General features: G+C 49.7%; 1 protein-coding gene across 1 annotated transcript in view; it reads left to right on the forward strand.

Annotated features, from left to right (window-relative positions):
- Positions 1–18,624, forward strand: part of PDE6A (phosphodiesterase 6A) — a 64,123-nt gene extending 45,499 nt beyond the window's left edge. The window contains exons 18-22 of the mRNA XM_043598173.1: positions 12,152–12,215; positions 12,502–12,576; positions 14,361–14,444; positions 16,028–16,175; positions 17,651–18,624. Of these exons, the coding sequence (XP_043454108.1) occupies positions 12,152–12,215; positions 12,502–12,576; positions 14,361–14,444; positions 16,028–16,175; positions 17,651–17,730 (451 nt within the window). The 3' untranslated portion in view covers positions 17,731–18,624. The remainder of the gene's footprint in view (positions 1–12,151; positions 12,216–12,501; positions 12,577–14,360; positions 14,445–16,027; positions 16,176–17,650) is intronic.
- Positions 18,625–19,290: the final 666 nt, after the last annotated feature.

Below are 19,290 nucleotides of genomic sequence, written 5' to 3' on the forward strand. Positions count from 1 at the left end.
TTTTATTTTGGGGATCATTAAGAAGCAATTCCAAAATTCTTATTGAGAAATAAGTATGCAAGAATGACCAGAAAATTCTGAAACAGAAGAGTAATGATAGGAACCAGAAGGACTAAAGGCAGTTCAGTCCTAGGCATTAGTAAGACAGGTCCACGGGGCAGACCCTGAAGACTATGCCTGTGTTAGAAGTGGATCTTTTACCAGCGAAGAAAGGGACAAGTTCATAAATGACGTTGGGACCCTAAGGCAGTCTGATGGGTTTTTTTCCTCCCTTTCTTGGTGAAACGGACACCCAGACTGAGTGTCCTACCGATTTCACTCAATTCTGACACGGTCTGTATGGAGGTAGCGTTAGAGCCCACAGGTTAAGGGCCAGTCCCACAAAGACTGCCCCCTTCTGACACCAACTGCAGGTCAAAGTTGCTACCTCTGCTCTGACCACCTGGCTATAAATCGGAGGTTCCCATGACCCCCTCCTTGGGTTCTATTAATTTGCTAGAGCAGCTCACAGGACTCGGAGAAACATTTGCTAATATCTATCAGTTGATGATAAAGGATATTATAAAGGATACAGAAAAACAGCCAAAGAGATACACGGAGCGAGGTCCAGGAAGGTCACTAACCCAGGAGCTTCTGTCTCTATGGAACTGAAGTGCTCCACCAACCTGGAGGCTCAGAAAATTGCATTGTCCAAGTTTTATAGAGTCAATCTGCCGTTCCCTTACCCCCACCCTTTCACAGAGGTTGATGGGTGGGGCTGAAAGTTCCAGGCTTCCATTTGCTCGGATTTGCTAGCGTCCAGTCCCACCTGAGCCTATCTAGGGACCCCACACTAAATCATGGTCGTTAACCTAAACCCACAGTGGGCTCTCTATAAAGGACACTCCTGTCACTTGGGAAATTCCAAGAGTTTGGGAAGCTTTGTTCCAGGAACCAGAAACAAAGACCAATGCAATTTTGTATTATACCACAGGTGATCACAAGCCTGGATCGCTATCTCACTCCCATAGCAAAATAAGTTCCAGATGAATCAAGGATTGTAAAATAATGAGAAAACAAACCCAAAAAATGAGCGGGGGTGGGGGGAAGCATGGCAGAATTAAAAGGAACAATTTCAGAGTGAGCTTTCCAAAGCGTGACGTGAAAGTCAGAAGTCATAAATAGATTGATAAATTCACCTACATAAAAATGAGGGGTGTCTGCACAACACACGCAAGAATGCACAGCCGATGTCAGAATGCAAGCGGTGAGCTGGCGAAATACATCCCACGAAACTGCTGACAGAAGAAGAGTTCACTTCCTTCGGAAACACAGTGTTCGTACGATTCAAGAAAAAGACTAATCCATTAGAAGAGTGGGCACAAGGCTCGCTTTCCCGAGACATTTCCCAGCAAAGGAATTACAGAGGGAAATAAACATGAAAAGGTGATGACCTTACTCATAATCAGAGACATGCAAAATAAAACCACAGCGACCTATAATTTTTCACCCCTCCTACTGGCAAAGAATGAAAACGTCTGCTAGCACAACGTGCTGGACCGAGTGAGAGGCACCGGGCAGTCCGATTCCCTGGTGGGAGCGTAAACAAGGCAGCCTCTGTGGAGGGCACTTCCTGTCAATGTGTAAATGCTCAGCCTCTGGCCCATCAAGTCCACGTGCACGGTTGCACCCTCCAGATAGTCTCCCACACGTATGCCAGCCGTGTGTGCCTTTGTACACAGCTCCTCACTGCAGCACTATTTTTAATCATGGAGAAGACTGGAAACAAATAACCAGGGGAACGGGTTAACCACGTGACAGTACTTTTATACAAATGGGATGTCATACAGACATTACCAAGAATGATAGGGAGGGTTTCCAAGACCCAATATTTAATTTTGTTTTAAAGGGGGTGGTGGGGTGCCTGGGTGGCTCAGTCGGTTAAGTGTCCGACTTCAGCTCAGGTCATGATCTCGTGGTTTGTGAGTTCGAGCCCCAAGTCGGGCTCTCTGCTATCAACGCGGAGCCTGCTTCAGATCCTCTGTCCCCCTCTCGCTGCCCGTCCCCCTTTCTCTCAAAAATAAATAAACATTAAAAATTATAATAATAATATGTTCAGAAGGGGGTGGTGCCTGGGTGGCTCAGTCGGTTAACTCTTGATTTCAGCTCAGGGCATGATCCCAGGGTCATGGGATGGAGTTCCTTGTTGGGCTCCACGCTGGGTGTGGATCCTGCTTAAGATTCTCTCTCTCTCTCTCTCTCTCTCTCTCTCTCTCTCTCTCTCTCTCCCTGTCTCCCCCTCAGCCTGTCTCCCCAACTCATCCTCTCCCTCTCTCTCTTCAAAACAAAAAAAATGGCCAGAGACAGGACTTCACTGATTGCAAAAGCCAAGGTAGTTTTAATTGGAAGTCTTCAAACTGAGGTACATGAACCACTCCTACCCTCACTCCCAGCCCAAAGCCTTCCAAGAATTACAGGGGCTCTGGTGGCCTCAAGGGAGTCAGCACTCTCTTTCTTAATATTATCTTCCTAAGAAAGCCCCAGAGGTGAAACACTGTCAGTTCTCTTACTGTTCTCCCTCTTTACAAAATAAAGTCATGCGTATTCGGGTTGGAAAAGCAAATCAGATTCTTTCTAACAAAAACAAGTCTGATCTGCTTCCTTTAGTGGACAGTAACTGACGGGCATTTCCAATTATGTTATATGGCAAACATTTCCTTAAGTTCAATGAGTCAAATCTGCAGCTTCTAAGTTTTGAGGAGAACAGTTAAGATCTGTTATAGGATGGGGGGCACTTGGGTGGCTCAGTCAGTTAAGCATCCGACTTCAGCTCAGGATATGATCTCACGGGTTGTGGGTTCAAGCCCTGCATTGGGCTCCGTGCTGATCGCTCAGAGCCTGGAGCCTGCTTCAGATTCTGTGTGTGTCTCTCTCTCTGTCCTTCCCCATTTGTACTCTGTCTCTCTCTCAAAAATAAACATTAAAGGGGCACCTGAGTGGCTCAGTCGGTTAAGCGTCCGACTCCGGCTCAGGTCATGATCTCGCAGTTTGTCAGTTTGAGCCCCGCATCCGGCTCTGTGCTGGCAGCTCAGAGCCTGGAGCCTGCTCTGGGTTCTCTCTCTATGCCCTCCCTTGCTCATGCTCTGTCTCTCTGTCTGTCTCTCTCAAAAATAAATAAACATTAAAAATTAAAAAAAAAACATTTAAAAAGTTAAAAAAAATCTTGTTATAGTAAAAGCACTTTATAAAAAATATAACACTGGAAGATATATTTATTTGTTTATTTTTTTTTAAGTTTATTGATTTTTGAAGGGGAGAGAGACAGAGCATGAGCGGGGGAAGAGCAGAGAGAGAAGGAGACACAGAATCCGAAGCAGGCTCTAGGCTCGGAGCCGTCAGCACAGAGCCGGACGCAGGGCTTGAACTCACGAACCGCGAGATCATGACCTGAGCCAAAGTCAGGTGTTTAACTGACTCAGCCACCCAGGTGCCCCTGGAAGATACATTTAAATTAATAATGTTTTAACTGACCTCACCCATTCTGAGTATCTTGGCTTAACCAGAATGCCTCAGAGAAAGTGCCAGTGGTGTAATTAATAGTCATAACGAGGAGCCTTAGTGAAATCTTAATGGCATGCTTCCCAGAAATTGAGGAAGTGAATGATTCTAAGGTTTGCCTCAAACAAAATTGAAGGAGAACCGAATTGAATTGTCAGCTGATAGATCATTCAGAATAATGATCACAGTACACTTTTTTTTCACAGCTGATCTGAAAGAATTGGGTGACATCACTATAACAAAACTTCCAGTCCCACGGCTTCTAATTACTTGCATCTATAAAAATTAAAAAATTGGCATAAAACACATGCTACGTCCTATCTTAGTCTAGTAATAAGAAACACTCATTAACTGATGTTCCAAAAATAGCCCCATCCCGTCTCATTAAGAGATGAATTCCCAAAAATTTTACTTCGAGCATTTAATAATTATTTCTAAAGCCAGGTAATATATTTTGTTGTATTGATTAGTTGTGTAATACAATAGATTTTAAAAAGGTTTTAATACTTGAAGGCCTATGGCCAAAGAAAATATCTCCAGTGATATCATTCCAATTAATGGGCACATTTGGTTGCAGATTAAGTGTGAGATGGTGGTCCGTGAAAGACTTCGTGTATTTACATGCTTGAGAGTCTTTCATTGGTATGCATATATACACATATACATGCAGACACATATATACTTGCATATATACACATGTACATATACACACGTACATATACACACATGCATAAAACATTAAGATAAAATCTGTGAGTGCAGTCAAGGGGAAATACAAGCTTATGGTGAAAAGGAAAGATGTAAAACCCCAGACTCTTAAAGAAAAGCTTGTTCGTGTATTTAAAAAATTTTTTTTAATGTTTTATTATTTATTTTTGAGAGAGAGGGGGGCAGAGAGAGAGACACACACACACACAGAATCTGAAGCAGCTCCAGGCTCTGAGCGGTCAGCACAGAGCCCGACACGGGGCTCTAACTCATGAACTGAGAGATCACGACCTGAGCTAAAGTCAGACGCTTAACTGACTGAGCCACCCAGGTGCCCCATTGCTTGTGTATTTTTAAATGGATCATGGGCTGATGGTTGATACGAAACTACTAGGCCCTTTAGAATCCTCTGTATTTAAAGAATGATGTAACAATTTCATTCTAAAATGCCAATGTTTACAATGTGCTGCAAATTAGACCCTTTGCAAATATTTAAGCTCATGATGAAATAGTCATCAACTTAAAAACTCGTAAGAAAGTAAGCAGTTTTCAAAATCCTTCAGGTAGGCACCGAGTAGAATGTTGGAAGACTTGTAAAGCAGGGTTTCTCAACCTTAAGGTTAGTTATGAACACTATTGACGTCTGGAGACAACTCTGTGTCGCAAAGAGCTGTACATTGTAGGATGTTTAACAGCATCCCTGATCTCTCTCTACTAGATGCCCGTGGCAACCTCCTCTTTAGCTGCGATACACAAAAATATCTCCAAACATTGCCAAATAACCCCTAGGGACAAAAATAGTCCCTGACCGAAAGCCACAGCTCTGAAGCAAACTTGGGGTCCATACATGACATATAATTAGAGCTTCATACCTGGGTAGAGTGTGGCTGTTACGCGAAGGGCTTCGGCACCAGGGGTCAAGTCTCAGCTCTCTCACTCATTGCTTAGTGTGACTTTGAACAGGTAACTTCGCCTCTCTGTGCCTCAGTTTCCTCATCTGCTCAAAGAGCGTGAAGGACCCTACCTCATAACCCTCGCTTATGGATTATCACGGGGGCTGAGCTGGGGCATGGAGTGCTGTGCTCTTCTGCTCACAGCATGCAGTGGTGTTGGGAGCTTACTGTGGTTTGATAAGATGTATGTATTTGTCTTTGTGCCCAGTTCCCCGGCACAGAGCTCTAAAATCCTTGGAATTCTCCGAGTGGTAAGAGTGATAGGAGCGTCTTTTGTTCTAATGAGGTGACTCTGGGTGGGATCTGGAGAGCTTCAAGATGGGGGCTGATCACCAGAAAGACCGAGCCATGAATAGAAGCTTGGAACTTTCAGCCCCACCCCCAGTCTCTGGGGAGAACACAGGGACTGGAGATTGAGTTAGTCACCGATGGCCAATGCTTACACGATAAAAACCTCCACAGAAACCTCTGGACAAAAGAACGCAAAGAGCTACAGGGTTGCTCAACACATGGAGGTGCTGGGAGGGTGACAAGTCTGAAGAGGGTGTGGAAACTTTGCATGCGCCCCACCCCCACCCCATACCTTCTCCCAGGCCTCTTTTCCATTGGCTATGCCGGAAGTGTATCCTTCATCATGAACTGGTAAATATAAGAGTTTCCCTGAGTTTTGTGAGCTGTCCCAGCAAATTTTTGAATCTGAAGGCGGTGTTTGTGGGAGCCCCCGACTTTGTACCCTCATTGGACAGAAGCGTGTGAGGTAACTTGGGGACGTGATACTTGTGACTGACTTCTGAAGTGAGGGCAGTCTTGTGGGGACTGAGCCCTTGACCGCGTGGAGTCTGACAGTTCACGTCAGGATTGAACTGTGGGACACGAAGTTGGTGTCAGAATTGTTTGTGGTGAGGAAAAAACTCAATGCTCCCCCCACCCCCAAGTGCTTTGATTACCTTGGAGGGCTCCTATGCTCCCGCCCCCTCTAGTCTGAGGCCCACACCTAACCCCCTGACACATCCTAAACCAACTGACTTCCTCCAGCTGCACAGCTAGTTCTGAGGCCACCCTACTTTGGTAGGTTTACTTTGGGCCGAGGTGTTAGAGTGACTCCAGACTGAGGGCATGACCGCCCGTTTTCATGAAAGTCTTTCCCTCTCCCCCGAATTTCCGGTTTCACTCCTCGAAGCCTGACCAAACCATGAGTTGGGAGGGCTTCGGGGTCCTCTCTAGTGCTGGGGTGTGAGAGCTGCCCATCTGTTTTCATTCCCCTCGTGAGCTAAAGGGCCTTGTACGTGTTTAAATATGTGGGGGGAACGAATCAAAAGAAGAAGACTATTTCCTGACAGATAAAAAGTGTAAGGAGTTCAAATTTCAGAAACCATAAATAACACTTGCTTTTCCCACAGAGGGCCACATAATGACTTCGGTGGGTCCTAGGTACTGTTGCCTCCGTGGCTTTTTCCACCATTAAAATAAGTTTTTAAGGGGCGCCTGGGCGGCTCCGTCGGTTAAGTGTCCAACTTTAACTCAGGTCGTTATCTCATGGTCCATGAGTTCGAGCCCCAGGTTGGGCTCTGTGCTGACAGCACAGAGCCTGGAGCCTGCTTCAGATTCTGTCTCCCTTTCTCTGCCCCCTCCCCCAAAAAATAAATGTTTAAAAAATTTTAAATAAGTTTTTAAAAAATGATATTTTAGGGCTGTGTTGGTATAAAGACACATAATGCAGGTTGAATTCACTCTTACATATTCAGCATTATTGTGTTATTTTTTTTTTCTGCTGGCTTTAAGAGAAATGAAAACTCCAGGCACCTGGGTGGCTCAGTCGGTTGGGGGGTCCTACTTCGGCTCAGGTCATGATCCCCTGGTTCATGAGTTCGGGCCCCGTGTCAGGCTCTGTCCTGACAGCTCAGACCCTGAAGCCTGTTTCAGATTCTGTGTCTCCCTCTCTCTGCCCCTCCCCCACTCCTGTCTGTCTGTCTGTCTCTCTCTCTCTCAAAAAATAAGTAAACATTAAAAAAAATTTTTTTTAAGTAAAAGGAATTAAAATTCAAACATTTTCATGGGCCCCTACAGTATCCTGGGCCCTAGGCACTCTGCCTTTACTTACCTATGGCTGCATTTGCATCACTATGCCAGAGCTGAGTAGTTGAAATAGAGCCCACGTGGTCTGCAAAACAGAAATCATTTACAAGCCGGCTCTCCGGCTAGTGTTTCACAGATGAGAGAGTGAGGACCTGGGAGACTGCGTGACTTACCTCGTGTCCCACGGGCGTTACTGGAGGGCTCGAGGGCTGGAGCCTGCCACCTCCCCCTCTCCTGCACACCCACAGCTTTCCCAGGCTTCCTTAGGGGCTCCCCCGCAGGCCACGCCCTCCAGGCCAGGTGCAGTTCCGGGAGTGTCTGAACACCTGGGCTGGGTGGGCTGGGATGCTTTCTAGGGCAGGGGCAGCCAGGGTCAGGGACAAGTGCCACTGGGCCGCACAGCGGAGCCAAAGGGACATTTTTGCCTGGAGGATGGACCCGGTGAGCAGGAGCTCGGCTTCTTTCCATCAGCCCGCCGCACACACCTGCGCGACCCCAAACAAAACGGTTAATGTGATCAAGCTGATGGTAATGAAGATGAGGCCAATGTGTGCACTTGACAGAGTCATCTTATGTGATGGCCACAGTCCCCCCAGGGTGAATATACGCCCTTGAACCGTGTGAAATCGCTGCCTTTTGATCGTGTTTGACCCACAAAGTCAGAATTTCATGGTCCCATCTAATACGATTTATCTCCCTTTACACGGGAACAGACAGACGCTCAAAGACATTAAGTCGAGAAGAGCTGAGATCGAGTTGCTCTGATTCGCCAGCCCCGCGTGGCTTTTTATAGACCGCTCTCCCGCCAACTCGACGCCCCCCTCCTCCTGAGGCCTCTCGCTTACCCAGAGGCTGAGGCCCACGTGTCTCCATACACAAAACCTTCGTGACTTACTGGTGCTCTCTTCTCTGCGTGGTAGCCTCGCTGTCTTTTGCTCTCCCCCATCCTGACACCTCCCTCTTCCGGACTTTGCATGTCTCATTTATCCCCACACCCTGTCCAGTTTACTTCTTAAATGCCTTATCTGGACACTTCCTTTTATTGCCACCTCTGTTTCTGGCCCTGGTCCTGTAGGCTTTCCTGGCTGGGCTCCCTGCCATGTTCCCGTCCCCTCCACACTAACGCCACAGCGATCCCTGTAAAATGCAAATCTGATTGCTTCACCCTTCTGTTCAAACTCTTTAGTGGCTTTTCCCGTTGCTGTAGGCACAAAGAGGGTCCCTCGCCAAGGCCCAGGATCTGAGGTCCCGCCCTTGCTGTCTCTTGGGCCTCACCTTACCCTCTTTCCTGCTGCTTCTTTCCTCCCACCTTCTAGCTCTTTGAATGTGCCCGGCTTCCTTCCACCAGAGCCTTTGCACTGGCTGCTCTCTCCACCTGGAATGTGTTTCCGCACCTGCTTCTTTGCCAGATTCACGGCTACGCTGCCTACAGACATCGGCTCTCTGGTCACTTCCTTGAGGAAGCCCTCCCTGCCTTTTCAGACCTATTCTCCTAGAATAGAATTCCTTTCTTTCAGAGCACCTGTTTGTGTACACGTTTACATTCGTTTGTGTGGCGGATGTGTGACTCCCCAACTTGTCTGTAAGGTCTCTGAGAGCAGGGACCCTGTGAACCAGCCCCCGCCTGGCCCCTGCGTACCAGTACAGGGTGGATAGATGGAGGCTTCCTACCTTCTGGGGAGCAGGGAATTACCTCCTGCAGGACACTCTGCCCTGTGGCGATCTCGCATACTCTCCACCACATTGCTGCTGCAGTGCTGTTCCCTTTCTTAGAGAACTCCTATGCACCCCTCAGGGCCCCTCTCCACCATCTTGGATGCCCCCTGAGCTGAGCCAGTTGCACTCACCTTTGGATATTTTTTTTTCCTCTTCCACCTTGTACTTCTTTCTGCCATCTCACTTAGCATATTGTGATGACAGTTTTTTACTATCTTTTCTCTGAGTGACTGTGAGCTCTCTGCCAGCCTCTCTGGATGCCCAAAACCTAGCGCGGCACCTTGGCCCCACAGCACCTAAGGAGGTGGTGCTGAAGTGAATACAATGCCTTGTCTTTAGGGCACGAGGCTTTGGATTTGCTTCTCTGGCGCTCAGGTGGCCTCAGTCCCCCCCCCCCGCCTGCCCCCGCTCCCCCATTCCCAGGCACACAATCTCTGTCTGTAAAACACTTAGGTTATGTTTCCCCAACTGTGGGAGTGATATTCACATGATCTCTCCAGCCAGGGACAATAAACATCCCGTGCTCTCGGGATACCTAACCTCTGACAGGTAACAAGGAGCCAGTGACTCTCGTATGCGTGGCCGAACGTGCATTTGCTTGGCTTATTTGATGATAACACGTCTACAACACTTGATATTAAGCGTAGGGTGCATATTTTGAAGCTATTCCAAAGTATAAAGGGGTTTCAAAGGAATGTATGCATTTCTGAAAGCTTAATTACTTAACGAGTTCCACGAATTTTGGAGGGTTTGCTTAATGAGACGTAATTAAACCTGTTAATATTTCATGAACGGCTCTTTATTGAGGTATAGCTGACATGCGCTGTTACATTGGTGTCCGATGTACAACACCGATTTGACGAGTCTATAGCTTCTGCCCTGCTCCCTGCAAGTATAGTCCCTGCCATCTGTCACCATACAGCACTGTTAGAATACCATTGACCGTACTCCCTGTGCTGCCCTTCATCCCCAGAGCTTACTCCATAACTGGAAGCCTGTATCTCCCACTCCCCTACACCCATTTTTGCCCATTCCGTCAGCCCCCCTCCTCTGGCAAGCATCAGATTGTTCCTTGAGTAATTCTGAAGGCTTCCCAGAGCAGCTTCTGTAAAATATGCCAGATATAGCTGGTTACTTGTAAAATCGTCCAAATAGCAAGGGCGCCAGCCTTCTCCCCTCTCCCGCACCCCTGCCCACCGAGTCTCACCAGATCAGGCTGACCCCGCCAAGGTGGCTTTCCCAGCCAGCAGGCACGGCTACGGACCAGGCCCACCTGTCTGAATCACTGCGGCAGATCCCCCCTCCTTCCTTCCCACCCTCTCCTTTCTGTTCCACCCTCCAGGTATTGCCAACCTGTCTGCCTACAGCACGGCTCTGAAGAGGCCACGGCTGGGCCCTCAGCCTTCAATAGCTCTCCGTTGCTTATCGGCTACCGCTTACACTTCCCAGCTTGGAATGTAATGGCCACCCCACATGCCCTGGATTCCCATCCCGGACGTTCATGCCACTCCGCCCCCATTCTCCAGAACACTTTCTCAAATTCCCTCCGTCCTCCAATGCTTTGTCGGTGTCCCTCCTTGTCTGTCTTATATTGTGCCTACCTAGATTATAATACCTGTCTTAACCTTCTTCCTATTCTTGTGAAACTCTTTTAGGAGTTTATCTTTCTTCTTCTTCTTTTTCTAAATGTTTATTTATTTTTGAGAGAGAGTCAGATGGGGAGACGCAGAATCCGAAGCAGGCTCCAGGCCCTGAGCCGTCAGCACAGAGCCCGACGCGGGGCTCGAACGCACAAACCGCGAGATCATGACCTGAGCTGAAGTCGGACGCTTAACCGACTGAGTCACCCAGGCGTCCCAAAGAGTTTAATTTTCAATCCTTTCCTTCTCTAATCCTTCCCTCTACTTCTTAAGACAAGGCTTCCTTGAAATGACTGATGTGGCACTTGGCATGCCGGGCGTTTTTTTTTTTTTTTTTTAATTTTTTTTTTCAACGTTTATTTATTTTTGGGACAGAGAGAGACAGAGCATGAACGGGGGAGGGGCAGAGAGAGAGGGAGACACAGAATCGGAAACAGGCTCCAGGCTCTGAGCCATCAGCCCAGAGCCCGACGCGGGGCTCGAACTCACGGACCGCGAGATCGTGACCTGGCTGAAGTCGGACGCTTAACCGACTGCGCCACCCAGGCACCCCTGCCGGGCGTTTTTAATGGGGGTGATCATCACCCCACCGAGGGCAAAAACTGGTTCTTGGTGGAAGAGCAAAAAAACCTCAGATATTACAGTGATCTGTGACCCTCCAAACAGATATACAGTGTGTCCATGGTATTAACATTTCCTGCTGGAGGGAATACAGAGAAAATGTCTGAAAAGGCTCTCTGATGTGAACGGTGGAGAATGACCAGAAAAAGGTTGAGAAACGTCGGTCTCTCCTAAACAGGAGAGAAAGAACTCCGAAGAGGTGCTGAGATCTAAATGAAATGAATGTTTTAAAAGGCCAAGAACTGTCTGTGTCACATCATAAAAACCCCATATACGTTCATGATAACCGCCAGTATCTATTGTGCACAAGCCAGGTCAAGGCACTCTGCCAAGGTTTACACACATGTTCTCAGGTGAGATCTCATGATCTCATTTAACCTTGCCCCCGTTTCATGTACCATTATTATTACAGATAAGGAAACTGAGGCTTAGAGAGGTTGGTTTAATTGCCCCATGTCAAACTCTTGGTAATTGACAGAGGCAGGATTTTGACCTCCGTCTGACTTCAAAGCCTGCCCTCCAGATGCCTCGCACAAGTGAGCCCCTCACTCCCGGTGAGCCCTGGGAGCACTCTCCCGCACAGAGGGAGGAGAGACAGTTAAAATTAACCAGAGCTTGCAGCCTTTTTTTTTTTTTTTTAAGGTTTACTCATTTTTCAGAGACAGGGAGGGACATAGCCTCAGGGTATGAGGGGGAAGGGGTAGAGAGGGAGACACAGAATCCGAAGCAGGTTCCAGGCTCTCAGCTGTCGGCACAGAGCCCGACGCGGGGCTCGAACTCACAGACCGCGAGATCGTGACCTGAGCCGAAGTCGGACGCCCAGCCGACTGAGCCACCCAGGTGCCCCGCACTTGCAGCCTTCAATAGCTCTGGGCTGATGGATGGTGTCCTTGTGTCCAGGGCCATGATGATGACCGCCTGCGATCTCTCAGCCATCACCAAGCCCTGGGAGGTACAGAGTAAGGTATGGAGCCCTCCTGACCTGAGAGGAGGGGAGTCCCAGCATCACGACAGCAGCCGATGCAGCTTGGACTCCAGCTCCAGAGGCGGCCCCGCTTCGTCTCCTCCTCCTCTGCCAGGACATGGAAGCCACTTTAGTGCCCTCTCCAGTGATGCCAACAAAGGGGGTGGCGAGGCAGGGGTGGGGTTGAAGCATTTGCTGAGCTGGAAATGCCCTCCAGGAGGGGTGGGAGCAGGGGCAGGAGGATGGGGGCTGCGGCTTGACTTTTTGGGGGGGTTGTCTGTTGCAGGTAGCTCTGCTGGTTGCTGCCGAATTCTGGGAACAAGGTGACCTGGAGCGCACAGTGCTGCAGCAGAACCCCATTGTGAGTAGGGGATGGGGCGTCAGCCTGATGTGGGGGGTGTGTGATCTCACCCTGACACACAGACGGGCCCCCTGACACAGACGTGTGTGATCTTACCATAGAGATGACCTTTTCCTAATACACCGGTCGTCCAGACATGGTCCCCAGGCCACCATCAACCTCATTGCTAGGGAACATGTCAGAGATGCCAATTCCCGGCCCCCATCCTAGACCTACTGCAGCAGGAACTCTGGATGTGGGCTCAGCAGATGTGTGCCCTCCTAGACGACAAGCCCTCCTGAAGTCTGAGAACCTAATGTACTGGCTCACTCAGCCAGGTAGAGATTGACAAGTGAACCCCAAAACAGATTTCCTTTCATTTCCCACAGTCCAGGGGGCCACCTCCCCAGGCCCTGTTCTAACAGTCCAGAGCGTACAAGGGGAGGACCTGGTCAAGCTGAGCACCCATCCACGTTGAGAGAAGGCGTGGCAGGGACAGCCGGTGGGCTCCCCACCTGAGATGGGCCCCCCCCCACCCCGTGAGAGGTTAGCCAAGTGAGGGCGGGACTAGGAAGTAGAAGAGGGGTAGGAGGGAGTGACATTCTGGGGACAGAGCCGTTGATGGAGATGGGGGCGGGGGAAGCCTGTGGCAGAGCAGAGGGCACGCTGGGGCACCCGCGTGAGGCTTGGACAGGGACTGAGGGAGAGTACAGGCAGTGAGGGTTGTGCAAGCCTCAGGGCGGGCAGGCAGGGAGCGTCCCAACCTGAGTAGCAGGGGGCCACCGGTTTGGATCTCTCTTTTTTCTTTCCCAGGTTTTCACATGTGGAGAGACCAGTGAAAGAACCCTAGAGACCCCACCAGCCAGGTTCAACTGCTAGTGAGAGTCAGCCATTCTCGTTTTATCTATGCCCCCAGCTCAGGCATTTTCTTATCTTTTGGCTGAAGTATTTTAAAGTAAATTCCAGATGTTATCACTTCTCCCCTAAATACTTCAGTTTGCCTCTCTGAGAGATAAGAAACTCACACACAGTATGCAAGCACACACACACACACACACACACGCACACACTACCATTATTACGCTCACAAAATTAGTAATAATTCTTTAAGGTCATCCAATCCTCAATCTCTGTTTATTTTCCCTGATTGAGTGAAAAAAATAATTAGGTTGATTTGTTCAAATCAGGATCCAGTCAAGGGACCACCTTCCCTCCGGTTGTTATGTCTCTCGAATCTCTTTCAATACATAGCAATTTTCTCCTCTTTTTTTTTTTTTAATATATACGTGGCATGTATTTATTTGTTGAAGACCGTGGGTCTTCTGTTGTATAGTTGTCCACATTCTGGATTTGGTTGATTGCACCCTCATGGTGTTATTTAATATGTTCCTTTATCCCCATATTTCTTGCAAACTGCTAGTCAGATCTGGAAACTTGATGAGTTCAGGTTTAGTTGGGTGTTTTGTTTTGTTTTGCTTTGTTTTGTTGTGAATAAGAATGCTTCATAGGTAGGGGCGCCTGGGTGGCTCAGTTGGTTAAGCGGCTGACTTCAGCTCAGGTCATGATCTCACAGTTTGTGAGTTCGAGCCCTGCGTCGGGCTCTGTGCTGGTAGCTCAGAGCCTGGAGCCTGTTTCCGATTCTGTGTCTCCCTCTCTCTGTTCCTCCCCCGCTCACACTCTCTTTCTCAAAAATAAATAAAGATTAAAAAATTAAAAAAAAAGAGAGAATGCTTCTTAGGTAGAGTAGGTCCTGGCATCATGCCAAGAGGAGCCGGGTACAGTTAACTCTTTCTCCTCCATGACAGCCCATGATGGACAGAAACAAGGCGGATGAACTCCCCAAGCTTCAGGTCGGCTTCATTGACTTTGTCTGCACCTTTGTCTACAAGGTAGGTCCTTTGCTTTCTCAGGCTCAGCAAGGTGTCCTTGATAAACCCAGGATTCCCAGCAGCATCAGGAATAATAAACCCTGGCAGGTGGGTGACCAGCGGGTGATAGTTTACAAAGAGCTTTTCATCTGCAACGACATTTGGTCCTCAGGACGGCCCAACGGGGGTCTTGAGTGGTAATGTACCCAGGCCAGAGTCTGGGGCTTCATGCCCTCTAGGTGCTCAGTACCACAGGGACAAATGACGAAGCCCAGTTTCAGACAGGAAAGGGGGAGGCCATGGGATGCACGCACACCCTCCTAACTTCCCTGGTTGGTGGAAATGTGATAGGTCAAAGTAGCCCAATTGTCAAAAGACAATCTGGGATTTCTTTGAGCCGATGCTCACGGGTAAAGTCCTCCTCCTGGAAACCCACTGCTCCCAACTCTGTGTTATTTGTGCCACCACCCACCGCCCGTTAGTCATTTTTATTTCGGCCATGTTACACATGAGGAGGCAGAGGTCAGAGATGAGAAATGACAGGGCCAGCGTCGCTGGAGGTGGCCTCGAGCCGGGACTAGAGCCGGGAGGCCTGACCCTGGTTTAGGGCTCTTTCTGCTGCACTAGGGAGAAGGGCACATGCTCTCAGAGCAGACAGGGGCCACTCTGTCATAACATGGCTAATTGGGGTGCTCCGAGCAACAAGGTAGAGTCGCCGTGCTCCCCACTATCATCAGCAATATTATTAAACCGGGTAGGCGAGGCCGAGTGCCCTCTGTGTGCTATCACAGCCCTGCGAGGATGGCTGAGGCAGAGCTCTGTAGGTCACCGCCCCGCGGTCACACAGTTTGTGGCAGAACTGGATCCAAACCCGGCAGCTCTGAGCACAGCCGACTCTGGCCGGAACTCCACGGTGGACCCTGGATTTGCTGTTCTCACCTTGAGCAAATCTACTCCATCAACCTGCACTTTGATTTCCTCGCCTGAAAATCCCGGAGGGATGCATCCCGTTTTCCCACCTCCCAGGAGTATCTGGGGATCAGTGGAGATAAGGCACTCCATAAACTGCAATGTACTGTGCTCAAGGCGTTATTTGTATTCTTGGAGCTAAGAGACTTTCAGAATCCCCTTCGCAAATCCCAATTTCATTCAGCAAATGTTTTCTGGTGTCTTTATACCCCAGACACTGTCTTTTCACCCCAGTGAACAAGGTGCCGCTGTCCCTGCCCTCTCCAAGTTCACAGCCCCTGGGGGAGACGGGCAAAGGGAGTCATTACAATGAAATGAGATGTGGAAGAGAGGCTTCTGGAGCTTCTAACGGGGGACTCTACTTACCCAGAGGGTTCAAAATGGTGAAGAGGAGAGGGCAGCAGATCTGGAGGGGTCCGGAAGCCAGGTGAAGGACATGGGGACTGCCACAGGAGGGTTTTAAGCAGGAGAGGGATGGATGGGCCCCTGCACTGCAGCCCTCCCCCGACCAGTGTCAGCATCCCACCGCCCCAGGCAGCTCATTCCCGTGCTGGGCATTCTCAGCCATGCCTCCCCCTCGGCTGGACCCTGGGCCATGCCCCCCCCCCCCATGCCAGAGGCTCTCTCTTTTCCAGGAATTCTCCCGTTTCCATGAAGAGATCACTCCCATGCTGGATGGGATCACCAACAACCGCAAGGAGTGGAAGGCGCTCGCGGATGAGTACGATGCCAAGATGAAGGCGTTGGAGGAGGAGAAGCAGAAGCAGCAGGCAGGCACGCAAGGTTTGTGGACAGGGGAGACGAGGAGCCCTGTCCCCACCCACTAAACACTCACAGCCTGGTCGCAGGGCCCCATACGTGTGGGCCCGTCCAGGCGTCCCCACCTCCTCCGATCGCTCTCATTCTGCATTTTGGGGCGCTGAGGCTTGCTGACATGAAGTACCATGGCCAAATCATACAGTTAGTAAGCGGCAGAGCCTAGTTCCCAAGACTGAACCTTCTACCAAGGATTTCCGGCTGCCCCCCAACCAGTGTAGGACAGATTCCAATTCCAGGGCTGTGGACATAGAGCCCTACCCAGGGGCAAGGGAGAAAACCTTTGAAGGAATTTTAGGGGCCCTATTTCTGACTTTCTGTCTGATGTTTGAGTAGTGTCTATACCAGCACGAGCCCTTTCTTGCACACTCCCAGTGATGGAGGGCTCACTACTATGCATAACATCCTCATTCCGTATCAGTGTTAGAAAGCTCTTCCTTGAACCACAATTCTCTTTGTGGAAGCCTCCACCTGGCGGCCGCAGCCCTGCCTTCCAGAATCAAGTGGGATGTTTGCTCCAGCCCTTCCCAACTGAGAGCACATTCTCCCTCCCTCCAGTCATTTCTTTTACTGATTGTGTGGGTCCAGTTCCGTCGTGGGACATGACATGTAGTCCTGGCCCCCCTCTGACTTCCCTCCTCTGCACACCTGCCCCTCTGCCCACCTTGGTAACGCGGACAGTGTCATGGCTCCAGTTCTGCTCGGGGCATCGTGGGGTGATTCTAACCTGGTGGCTGCAAATGTGGGGCTACCATTTACGTTTTGCAAGCCGTGCCGTCTGCACGGCCCCAGTGTCCTATCCGTGACAGTCATCATAGATTTGTACGGTTATTACAATTTTCCAGAAATGGCAGTAAAGTGTCCGGAGGACGAGGCATCTTTTTCTCATTTGCAAATTATCTTTTGGGCTAGCGGCAGCTCTGTGCAAACTCGAAGCCTGCAGATGTCTTTTGTTTGGCCTGCATTCTGTTCGCGTGAATTCGCTGTCCGCGTTTTAAAAGTGGGATATTTCCGATTTTGAACATCCAAATCTCCAACATTTCTTTAAGAAAAAAAAATGTATATATCAGTATTTGGCCACACCAGTCTGCTTTTCTGCAGGACAACGATTAGCTGGAGCTGAGTGGCAAATGCCCCCTTTAGACAGGCTAGGGGATCGCTCTGGTTTGCCACCGTCTCGACACCACCCACTGCTGTCTCCCAGACAGCGTGCCGAGTGTTGGTGGGTCATTTATCATCACCATAGTGGTTCCCTTTTTCTTAGTGTAGAGAAACGGCCTTGGTTCCTCGGATTCTCCTGACACGTGGCTCACCTTCTGCATGTGTGGTTGGTTACCTGTTGGCCTCCGAAAGCCCCCGAGTTTGCAACTCTTGGTCTAAACCAGGGCGAAAGGGAAGCGCGCGCCTCCTCTCACCCGGTGTATTCTCTTTCTTGTCCGCAGCGGCGGCGGGAAATCAGCCCGGGGGCAACCCCGGTCCAGCAGGGGGCGCACCAGCATCCAAGTCCTGCTGCATCCAGTAGCCCAGCCGGGCATCAGCTGACCAGAATGGTCCCACCCTCGTGGAAAGAGATGCCCCCAAGCCGGCGGAAACCCAAAAACCTTCTTGAGAAGTAAAAGAGTCCTAGGACTTGAAAGCGGAACGAGAACTTAGCTTACATCCTATCTAGTGGTTTTTCTTTCCATCATTTTTTTTTTCCAGTTTTGAGTACTTTTCTCTTGCGCAAAAACCAATCACCCATCCTTTTCCATTTCTTTCGCATTTTTTCCCTTAGCTGAAGTCATTTTTCTTTTCAGCTTGATGGTATTTTGTTTTTAAGTTTACTCATTTAAGTAATCTCTACCCCCCATGTGGGACTCGAACTCACAACCCCGAGATCAAGGGTCTTCTGCTCTTCAGACTGCGCCAGCCAGGGACCCCTTACCTGAAGTATTTACCAGCACATTTCAGACGTATCATTTCGCTCCTCCATTACACATCTTTAAAAACATCCGGGCGTTTTCTAATATAACCCCATCATTATCACATGCAGCGAATGAACACCTGATATCGAGGGGTGGTCGATGCTGTGATGAGCTGTGCAGACCCTTTCCTGAAGAGTAAAGGATGTGGGGTCCCCACAGCTGTCCCTCGGAGATTCCCGCAGCTGCAGGGAGATCCTTGACCCAAGGTCACGGCCTTCCCCGGATGGCCTACGCCCATGACAGACCTATGCCAGGTGTTAAGGCCTGGCCGTGTGGGCCCAACCCAGGACAACTCCACAGGGCCATTCCAGTTCCAGGACTCGGTGGGGTCACCACGGCCGTCGCCGGGGCTCCGTCACAGCTCGGCCTCTCCCTCTGCCCATCCCCGCTCCCTTCCCTGCCCCAGGTGTTGGTCCTGTGGGCACCCCTTAATAAACATCCTGCAAAGACCACTGCGGAGGCTGCTTTCTGGGGAACCCAACTGACCACACCCATCCTTCATTGCCTCTCCCCTGCTGTCACACAAACGTCTTTATTAGTTGGTTTGTCCAAACAAGTTTCACACGTTTAAGTGTTTTGTTTTTTTTTTTAAGTTTATTTATTTTGAGAGAGAGAGAGAGTGCAAGCAAGGTAGGGACTGAGAGAGAGAGGGAGAAAGAGAATCCCAAGCAGGCTCCACGCTGTCAGCACAGAGCCCGATGCGGGGCTCAAACTCACGAACCGTGCGATCGTGGCCCGAGCTGAAATCAAGAGTGGGACACTTAGCTGACTAAGCCACCCAGGTGCCCCACAAGTTTCACACTTTCCAAGTTTAGATGTCACTAAACAGGTGGGTCCTGAATCCTCATCTTTTAACTCTCAAGCTAGATGTTCTGCTTTCCGGAACTTGACCCTCTCAGAGCAGCGGTCTTTAAAGAGACATGTCCCTAGGCAGGCCACATGTAGTGGTTAAGTGGCAGGGCAAAGAGGAGAGGTGTCACCCTGGAAATACACCCGCTGCTGCCGGTCCTGGCTTTACTTCTTGGGCAGGTTCCCTCCATTCTTCCCAGCCTCAGCCCTCCCCGTCTGCCAACTGAGGGTCACAGTCCTCGCCACACCTCTCATAGGGCTCTGGTTAG

Source organism: Prionailurus bengalensis, chromosome A1, assembly GCF_016509475.1.
Source record: "Prionailurus bengalensis isolate Pbe53 chromosome A1, Fcat_Pben_1.1_paternal_pri, whole genome shotgun sequence".
Lineage (NCBI taxonomy): Eukaryota > Metazoa > Chordata > Mammalia > Carnivora > Felidae > Prionailurus > Prionailurus bengalensis.